This window comes from Zingiber officinale, chromosome 4B (assembly GCF_018446385.1).
Source record: "Zingiber officinale cultivar Zhangliang chromosome 4B, Zo_v1.1, whole genome shotgun sequence".
In the NCBI taxonomy this organism is placed as follows: domain Eukaryota; kingdom Viridiplantae; phylum Streptophyta; class Magnoliopsida; order Zingiberales; family Zingiberaceae; genus Zingiber; species Zingiber officinale.
In genome coordinates, this window is record NC_055993.1 from 115940890 (window position 1) to 115951697 (window position 10808).

General features: G+C 33.9%; 1 protein-coding gene across 1 annotated transcript; it reads right to left on the reverse strand.

The window, feature by feature from the left end:
- Window positions 1-1414: 1414 nt before the first annotated feature.
- LOC121976133 (cysteine proteinase 2-like) lies at window positions 1415-3455 on the reverse strand. Its single transcript, XM_042528140.1, has 8 exons — window positions 3194-3455; window positions 3009-3130; window positions 2804-2919; window positions 2640-2713; window positions 2297-2561; window positions 2078-2209; window positions 1814-1949; window positions 1415-1727 (listed from the first exon to the last, which is right to left on the reverse strand). Exons 1-8 carry the CDS (start codon window positions 3382-3384, stop codon window positions 1687-1689), a joined length of 1077 nt encoding a protein of 358 aa, XP_042384074.1. The 5' UTR covers window positions 3385-3455; the 3' UTR covers window positions 1415-1686.
- Window positions 3456-10808: the final 7353 nt, after the last annotated feature.

Below are 10808 nucleotides of genomic sequence, written 5' to 3' on the forward strand. Positions count from 1 at the left end.
TTAGGTGGAGTATTTTTATTTTTTTTTATAGGGGTAAGACTCTAACTTTTTTATAATTTTATATACCTCTAAAGGTATTTATAAAAAATTCAAATGGGACAGCTGTCCCATCAAAGATATAAGTAACAGACTCTTTTTCATTAAAAAATAATTTATTCTTTATATCATATACTAAATTGATAAAAATAAATATTATATTTAATTTTAGTCAAAAGTCATCCATAAATTAATTTAATATCATATTTTATCTTAACACCAAAATTAAGAAAAGTATATTTTTTAATATCATCGGTCTAAGATATTTATAGAACTTCTTTGCTCGTAATATTATTAATTCAAAAATATGAGATTAAAGAAAACTCTAGATTTCTAATTGATTAATGAAAAAAATCTTAATAATACATCGAGTCTCGAACTCTAGATTTTTAATTGATTAATGAAAAAAATTTCTAATAATACATCGTAGTCTCGAACTCTAAATTGTTGAGTGATTAATAAGAAAAATTCTTAATAATACTCTATAACAGCTAAGTCTTAAACTCTATATCTTAATTGATACATTTGTAAAAATTAATAATAAACTTTAACATTATTTTCAGTGTGACAAAAGAAAAAAAACATCCACATAATTTCATTTAGGCTAAATTAAAAATCAATTAACAGTTAAGGAAATCATCTATAATTTAATTATAGAAATTTTAAGATTGTACATAGGTTCAGGGATTAATAAATTAAAAATACTCTTGATGGAGAGAGAGAGTATCAGGCCGACCCTATAATTTGAAGGGTCCAATAAAAAAATAATTTATATTCATATAAAAAATAATAAAATTAATGTTATAAAAATAATTTTATTAATCCATTGCTCCTAAGTTTTTTTAACACCTTTATTAAAAAAAATCATGGTATTTTAAAATTTATAATTATATATTTTTAATTTAATTTTTTAATATTATCTTATTAGCATTTACTTTTAAAAAAATAAATAAAAGTGGTGCATCTTTTTAATTATTTTTTTCACTTTTTGTTAGCATCTAAAAAAATATTTAAAAATTATATTTAAAAAAAAAAACGTGGACACTGCCAGAGGTGAGACCTGTATGCCAGCCCCACCTTCTGTGCCATGTTAGAGCATAGACATGGTGTCGCTCTTCTTCAAAACACTACTTAGTGAAGGAAAGCAAGAAGATAAGTACACACGTTCATCAAATGTAGTTTAACAAATGCGGACTTTACACCGTCATTAATCACATTGCATGCTTGATGCACTATATTCATGTAAATTGCATTGTTTTGCAATTGACAAATGACTTCTACAATTGATCATAATTTCTTTTACCATTTATTTTAGGGTCTATGGTTGATGGACCCCTACCGTCATTCAGGTTTGCTATTATGTCTATTTTCATCCAAGTTTATTGGGATTTTACAGCAATCTTTATATAAAACGTCCAACATTACATAGATAGAGCAATTACACATACAATAGCAATGCTAAATTATTCTAATCCTCACCGATCGAGAATCTTTACAGGTGGAGTTGTATTTGTATAGTGGTGCTGACCTTCATTTAAAAACCCTTGAGAAAGCATAGAATGTTTAGAACAACATCTTCCCAGCGGCATATAAAGCCGTTAATGTTATATAAATATGGATTCTATCGGAGAGGACTCGCCGGAGATGGCTCTACACGTCTAGAATAGGAAAGGAAGCACATGTTGCAACACCTGTGCCAAGATGAATGATCTGATAAATCTTCCCACATCTGAAATTCTTGTTTATATATCGGTATGTAAGATGTATGGAGACTTACCACACATGTTCTTCCCCAATTCCATTTTGAAGTAGCCATCCACACCCCAATCTTCTCCCCACGAGTTCTTGATGAGCCAATACGGGATGCCGTTCTCCACCCCGTAACCAACAGCTAGAACAGCATGGTTCACATCCTAAGAGGAAAACACAATTTGCAACATCATAAATGGATCGTAGCAACTAAACAAAGTTTCAAAATTGACACAGGAGTAACTGTGGAACAGGGGACGTCCAGTATTTTAATATGTGAATTGAGGCTAACCATGGGAGTTTTGCCACAGGTTTGGCTGGAGTAGACTCCTCCCTTGTAGAGCCTGAAATCACGCACCACCTGGAAAGCAACACTGACCGGTCGAACCACTCCCACAGCATACTTCAGCTCATCCTCGGCACCCTTTTCATCATTAATTTCAACAACCAACACACTTAGTTGTTAATCAAATTGATTAACGAGCAAGGAAGTAGATGAGTAACTAATTACCAGAGTGATATTGATAGAGTCGCGAACTTTTACGCCTACGTTTTCAGGTTTGAATTTACAGAGGTCATTAACGCCTTGGTAGGGATAAGATTCCTCGGTATCCAAGCCTCCGTTGTATTTGATGTACTCGAAGGCCTGGGAAGGCAACCCTCCGTTGCAGCCGAAGTTATTGAAAGCATAACCACAGTCGACCAGTTGCTGCTCCGAGAGGGAGATGTCCTTTCCTGTGGCCTGCTTGTAGGCCGCTTCCAGTGCACCGGTCGTGCTGCACGCCGCACAGTTAATCTTCATTGAGGACTCGGAAACAAAGAGATCAAAATGGAGGGGGGAAAAACACACACACCTGAAGGTCCAGCAAGATCCGCAGTGCCCTTGATCTTTCACCGGGCTGACTATGCCTGATTCTCTCCAGTCTTTCTGTTACCATAGTTAATACTTCAGATGTTGGAGCAGATCAGATCGATAGTACTAAAATCAGCGTCGGATGGTTTTGATAATTTGAATTACCGTGTCAGGGAGCTCCACCTCCGCCATCTGATGGTTCCTCTTCAGCGTGGCCGAGCAGTTCTGCGCCGCCCCGAGCCGGCTCGCGCGGAACTCCTCCCAGGTCATGTCCGCGAAACCTGCAGCATGAATCGCGATCCATGTATCAGCCAACGACGATAACCGACGGGCAAGGTATCAATCGTGATCATTCCGACTCCGATCTTACTGTTGATTCCCAGCCGGTACGGCAACCCCTTCCTGTTCGTGGAGCGGATCAGCGCCAGGTTCTCCGCGAACACCGCGAACCTCGTCCGTATCTCCTCCACGCTGCCGTATGACTTCCCATACCTGCCAATCAACGGAGATCAGAAAGAGAGCGAGAGAGAGAAAGATGCGTTGTTGATAAAGTACCTGAGAGCGAAGCGGGCGAAGCGAAGAGAATCGCGGGAGCGGCCGAGTACGGCAAGGAGAGACGAGTGGAGCGATTCGCGGTCAGTGACGTACCGGATCGGGTTCGCGTCTGACTCGCCGAGGCTTGCGCGTGCCGAGGAGAAGGAGAAGACGGCGAGGAGGAGGAGGAGGAGGGTGGAGCGACGAGCCATGTGGTTGCGGCGGCCTTCCGAGTTACTCGGATTGGTTGCCTGGATCTGGATGGAATAGAAGGGCGCACTTGTCGGATCGCGAAATTAAAGGAGAATAGGGCGAGCAACTTCTACTGATGTCGTAGGCGCTGACGTTGCCAGCCCAATCAACGAACAAGATATTTTCTATGGGCCATAGATTTATTTTTTTCGTGTATTACGAATGGCGAATGGAAATCGTAGCTTTCGTGAGCCTAAGTTTTATAATTTTGAAACCTCTTCTTCACCAACAGCCAATCGCTCCTTTAATAACAATCGACTGTTATAAATAGTCGAGCCAGACAATTTCTAAATTTACTATACCCGATTTATGATCTAAACGTTTTATGTCCATTACATAGCTCATTAAGTTAAATTCAAAAACTCATAGTTCTCTATTTAGACTTCGAAAATATAATTACACCCAATATAATATAAGAAATCTAATGAACTTAATTTGAAATATTTCTGAGATACCTAAAGTATTAGTGAATTTCGATCAAGCCTCATTGATTATCTTAAAAATTTTAAAATCACTTCAAACTAAAATAATTACACTCTTAAGAGCCTATTGAGTGTAATATGCCCTCAAATCTAAATTTCACAGTCTAAATTGAAAGATGTGAATTTTTGAAGCATTTATAACCTTAAGGTAATTTGACACAAGTTCATTAAAAGTCTACATTTGTCATACATACTCACTAAAACCATCAAAAAATTCTTAAGACTCTTTTGATTTAGACCATATCAAAATTTTAAAATTCTAAACAATGTAGGATCATCAACAAGCTTTGATTAAACTCTATGATGGTATTAAGAACTTGTGAATCACTTAAAATCAAAATCATTACAATTTCAAGAGCCTCATGAATGTAAATTTGAGGGCGGCTTTAAGAAAATTTGATACAAACTCATTAAATGGCTTAGACTTGTTATACTCACTAATACCATCAAAGAGTTTGTAAGACTCCCCTGATTCAGACCTATGTCAAGATTTTAAAATTCTAAATATTATAGGGTTATTAGTGAATTTGGATCAAAATTCATTGATGACCTTAGAAACCTCAAAATCACTTCAAATCATAACCATTACACTCTTGTAAGCTTCCTAAGTGTAACTATACCTTGAAACCTAGATTTGACAATCTAAATTGAAAGAGATGGATTTTTTAAAATTTTCACAACCTTAAGACAATTTGACATAAACTCATTAAAGATCTAGACTTGTCATACTTACTCATCGACACCACCAAAAGGTTCTTAAAACTCCCTTGGTTCAAACTATATCAAAATTTTGAAATTTTAAATATTATAGAACCATTAGCAAGTTTTGCCCAAAACTCGTTGATGACCTTAGGAACATTAGAGTCATTTTAAATCAAGTTCACTATACTCCTGAGAGCTTCTTGACTATAACTATATCCTCATATCTAGATTTCATAGTCTAAATTTAGATATATATGGGTTTTTAAAATTTTCAAAATCTTAATATAATTTGGCACAAATCATTAAATGATTTAGGTTTATCATATTTATTCACCAATACCGCCAAAGAATTTCTAGGACTCAGACCATATCAAGATTTTAAAATTTTGGATATTAATAGGACCAAAAAAATTCACATATCTTTACAATAGTATGATATTATTCACTTTGGGCCTAAACTCTCATAGATTTATTTTTGGGATCTACCCAAAAAGTCTTATACCAATAGAGATATCTTTTATCTTATAAACTCATGATCTTTAATATGAGACTTTGATTGTATTTCCAACAATCCTCCACTTAAATGAAGGATCACTATTATTCTCATGGTCCAGACCTCCCCTCAAGCATCTAATTACCCTTGACCTGCTTCGGACCTCAAAAAAAAATATTTAGTCAATATTCATCTATTTCTACAATGAAGAATTTACACCATAATTCCAAAAATATATAAGTAGACTATAAATTATTTTTATAGATGTCTTGACTTTTAAATATATTTATTTGACTTTAGATTTATGATAATCAAACTTATATTGAGCAAGAATTGCTAATCTATTTGTAATAGGGTCTAAAATCAATGGTACGAACTTAGCCAACATATCTCATAAACGGATAATTTTCATACTTAAGAATATGAATGGGAAAATTCGCAATGAATAATGGGATTTGTGTTTAATCATTCAATGATGAAGATACATGTAATGATTTTTATGACTTGCTGAATAGAATTATAGAGGTAAAGTACCCTGGATCATAATTATAAGTTATTTTATTTATGTGTTGCTGGTTTGACCTTGTTAAAGAGATGAAGATGCATCAATAATTTAATTTGGTTGAAATAAATCTTAAGAAATTATATAAGAGATATAAATCATTTATGTTGCCTCAACAAGTGATTCAAGTATTTTATTCTTCATATCTTAATTTGAAACTATTTGTGTAATCAACCTCAAGTGTTTCGATGTTTGACAATATACTTAAGTCTAGTCAATTTGACTAAGGGGTAATCCAAATAAGACACGGTGTTTAGATGTGAGTGAAGTCTAGTCAAGTCAAAGTTAACTAGATGACTAGTAAAGAGAAGTCTAATTAGGACTAGATGACTAGTAAGGAAAAGTCCTAATTGGAAGTTAGGCAATGGAAAGCCTTAACTAGAAATTAGGCAAGGAAAGTCCAAATTGGAAGTTAGGCAAGGGGTGAGAAGTTTGCCAAGTTACTAATCCTAACTAGAGATTAGGCAAGGGAAGTACTAATTAGAAGTTAGGCAAGGAGGTGAGAAGTCTATCGAGTGACTAGTCCTAACTAAAGATTAGGCAAGAAAAGTCCTAATTAGAGGTTAGGTAAGGGTGAGAAGTATACCTAGTGACTAGTCCTAATCAGAAATTAAGCAGGTGAAAAGTCTTAGAAGAGTGAACTCCAAACGAGTGTGTTAGAAAGGTTTCTAGTCAACTGGACTAGTAATTCTTAATGCTGCTAACACTGCTTTGCCTTACTTTTTTTTATCTATTGAACTAACTCAGTATTGCAAGTAATTCATACTTGATTAGACATTAAGCAAGACCAGAGAAAGCCCAAACACGTCTAGAAGGTCAAATGTTTGACAGGTAAGTTGAGATAAACAATTGGAGAAGAGAGATCTAGTGAGAACGAGTCCTAGTGGGGCTATAGATGCTAGTCCAACTTAGATCCAAGTTGGAAATATAAGTTGAGACAACTACTAGATCCTGGTCTTAGAATGATAGGATCTAATTCATAATATTTGTCATATGTGCTAACTCTATTTTATAGGTAATTTTATTATTTGGACTAAAATGCATTGCAGGAGCTTAGAGCAAAAGATGAAGCCTCGGATGAACAATACTTGAAGTGTTTCATGTTGTGGAGGGCGCCTTGAGAAAGTGTTGGAGGTGCTTCAGGTGAGTGGAGGTACCCCCAAGTAGATAAGAGTCAAGAATAACTCTTCAGCGCTAGAAGCGCCTCAGGTTACTGGAGACGCCTTAGGTTGAAGCGTTGGAGGTGTCCTTAGACGATTGGATGTGCCTCCAAGAGAATAAACATCGAACTCTAGAGATTGGATCAGAGTTCATGGAAGCACCCTTGATGAACTGAGGTGCCCCCAATGCAGTTTAAAAGAAGTGCCCAGTCAATGCTTTGGAGAATCAATTCTTCTATTCGTTCCAACTCAATTCTGCTCCGCTACTACCGTGTTGCAACTCTACTATGCCCAATTGCTACAATCAGACCAAGCTTCGATCTTCAACTATAATTTGTGTCGGTAAACAAGTGTTTTCTTTCAGTTGTTGTTATACTTACATAAGAATGTGTAGGGTGTTGCACTTTCCTCATTTCTATAATCGACCTCTCTGCCTGAAGATTTTTCGAAGGAAATTTTCATGGATTGCCCAATCAATACGGTCCAAGAGATCGTGAGCCTTGGAGTAGTAGTCACAGGACTACAAACCAAGTAAAAAAATAAACATTACTTGATTTCTGAAAAGTTTTAAAAGAAAAAGAAAAATTTTAAAAATGAGATTCACCCCTCCCCCTATCTCATTTGTTTCGATCTTACATAAACGTGACAAAATTGCTTTGTGGGTTATTTGTAAAATGAAAGCACAGAAAAAAAATTAAGGAACATTGGCAAGCCATAGCATATCAACAAGAGGAAGTTGCAAACACACTTCAGATTGAGAAATATAATATTCTAACGTTATGAGATCCAAGCGGCATAGTGATAGACGTGGATGCAAGTAAAATTTACGAGGATGACAATGAGGAATCTAATTTTGAGATAGAAGATGACGACGATGACAACAACAATGATAACAACAATGATGATGATAATGAGAATGATAACGATGACTTTGATTTTTTATCATGGATAAATTTGTTATCTTAATATAACAAAAATATTATATTTTATCTTTACATATGGTAATTTTTATGTGAGTAAATTTAGTTTAAATTAGCAAATTTAAAAATCTCATAACTCAATTAGTTATCTATTTACTATACAACAACAACCAAGCTTTTTCCCACTAGGTAGGGTCGGCTGTATAAATTCTTTTACGCCATTGAGTTCTATCTCCTACTATATCATTATTTATATTTAAATAAATTTTATCTTATTTTATTATTGCTAACCAAGTCTTTTTTTATCTTCATCTTCCTCGTTTGATATGCATGTTTACCATAGTTTCACGTCGTCTAACTGGAGCATTTATTGGTTATCTAAGTACATGTTCGTACCATCTTAAATGTGTCTCTCGGAGTTTTTTCTCAATAGATGCAACTCTGACTTTCTCTCTAATGCTCTCATTTCTTATTTTGTCCATCCTCGTATATCCACACATCCACCTTAACATCCTTATCTATAAAACTTTTATTTTCTGCTCATGTGCTCGAGTTATAGCCCAACATTCAGCTCTATATAACATAGCAGGTTTATCTTCAGTTTTATAGAACTTACCTTTAAGTTTAAGAGGTACTTTACGATCACATGAAACACTCGACGCTCCCCTCCATTTCAACCATCCTGCTTGTATTCTATGTAAGATATCTTTCTCAATCCCTCCATCGTCTTGCAAAAATGATCCTAAATATTTAAAACTCTTAGTTTCGGGCAACTCATCCTCTCCTATCTTAACAATTATCTCATTACTTCTAATATTGTTAAATTTAAATTCTATATATTCTGTCTTTAATCTACTAAGTCTAAAACCTTTCCCTTCTAGTATTTCCCACTAAGATTCTAGTAGCATTTACTCCTTCATATGTTTCATCTACCAAAATAATATCATCTGCAAATAACATATATCACGGTACTGTGTCTTGAATGTGCACGGTGAGTTCGTCTATAATTAGTGTAAAAAGATAAGGACTTAAAGTTGATCATTGATGTAACCCTATCTTTATTGGAAATGCTTCAGTTACTCTGCCTAAAGTCTTTACTCTGATCGTTATATCCTCGTACATATCCTTAATTAGTTCAATATATGTTACGCTAACACCTCTCTTTTCTAAAATTCTTTATATAATTTCTCTTGGAACTCTATCATGAGCTTTTTCTAAGTCAATAAATACCATGTGTATGCATTGTTTTTGCTCCCGATATTTTTTAATTAATTGTCTAAGAAGAAGTATAGCTTCTATTATCGATCTTCCAAGCATTAACCCAAATTGATTTTCGGTCACTGTGGTCTCCTTTCTTAATCTTTTTTCTATTACTTTTTCCCAAAGTTTCATAGTATGACTCATTAGTTTAATATCCCTATAGTTTGCACAATTTTGTAGATCTCCCTTATTCTTATATAAGGGAACTAGAGTACTTATCCTCAATTGATCAGACATTTTTTTCATTTTCAATATCATGTTAAATAATTTTGTAAGTCATTCGATACCTTATTTCCCTAGGCACGTTCCATACCTCTATCGGAATATCATCTAGTCCAACGGCTTTTCCATTGTGTATCTCATTTAAAGTTTGTTTTACTTCTGAAGTTTAAATTCTACGATAAAAATTAAAATTTCTATACTCATTTGACCTACTTAAATTACCTAAGTTAAGTTGGTTATCTAAACCTTCATTAAAAAATTGATGAAAATACCTCTTCCACCGTTCTTTTATTTCTCCATCATTTACTAATACCCTATTACATTAATCTTTAATATATTTTATTTAGCTAAGATCTCTTGTTTTCCTTTCTCTCACTTTAGCTATCCTATAAATGTCTCTTTCTCCTTCTTTTGTATCCAATTTTTTATATAATCAATCAAAAATTTCATTTTTTGCTTTACTCACTACTTTCTTAGTTTCTTTTTTAGCTATTGTATATTTTTTTAAAATTTTTCTTCATTCTTACAATATATAATTCCTTATAAGCAATTCATTTTTCTTTTACTTTCTCTTGTACTTTCTCATTCTACCATCAAGATTCCTTACTTAGTGGTGCATGTCCCTTTGACTCACCGAGTATACTCTTAGTTACTATTTTCAACTTTGATACCATCTTATCCCATGTTGTATTAGAGTCATTGTATATTTTATCTAATGCTTGTACTTCTACCTTCTTCTTAAATATATTTTGCTTCATATCCTTTAACTTCCATCACTTAATTCTAGAAATCGTATATATTTTCTTTCTATTGATACTATGTTTGAGGTGTATATCCAACACTACTAACCTATGTTAAGTAGTTAAGCTTTCTCCAGAGATGACTTTATAAACTTTACAAATCTTTATCCTTCTTCCTAACCATAAGAAAGTCAATTTACAATTTATTATTTCTACTTATGAATGTGACTAAGTGTTCTTCTTTTTTCTTAAAAAATGTATTAGCTAATATAAGGTCATATGCTATCGCAAAATCTAATATAGTTTTCCCTTCCTCATTTCTCGTTTCAAACTCATAACTCTCATATATCATTTCATATTCCTCATTTTTCACTTCGACATGCCCATTTAGATCACCTCATATTAAATCATTTAGCGGAATGTTTTGTAATATTTCATCTAAGTCATCTGAAAATCTTGATTTGATAGCTTCATCAAATTCTACTTACGGTGCATATACGCTAATTAGGTTCATAGTTTCTTTCACCACTATTATCTTAAGGGTTATAATTTTATCCCCTTTTCTAACTACTCGTACAACTTCATCCTTTAACAAACTATCTACAATAATACTCACTCTATTTCTTGCTTTACTCTTCCCAGTGTACCATAACTTAAAACCCAAGTCTATTATCTTCTCGTCTACCCATTTTGTCTCTTGTACACACAAAATACTAATTATTCTCCTAATCATCATATCTACTACCTCCATTGATTTACCAGTGAGAGTTCCTATGTTCCATGTTCCAAATCTTATATTATTAGTTTTCCTATCATATTTGTTCTTATTCAACCTATGGTGTG

Coding starts and splice junctions, on each gene's coding strand:
- LOC121976133 (XM_042528140.1), bottom strand. CDS start 3,384: ATGGCTCGTCGCTCCACCCTCCTCCTCCTCCTCCTCGCCGTCTTCTCC. Junction 2,714..2,803: donor AGGTGGAGCTCCCTGACACG/GTAATTCAAATT, acceptor CTATGGTAACAG/AAAGACTGGAGAGAATCAGG. Junction 1,728..1,813: donor ATTGGGGAAGAACATGTGTG/GTAAGTCTCCAT, acceptor ATCTTGGCACAG/GTGTTGCAACATGTGCTTCC.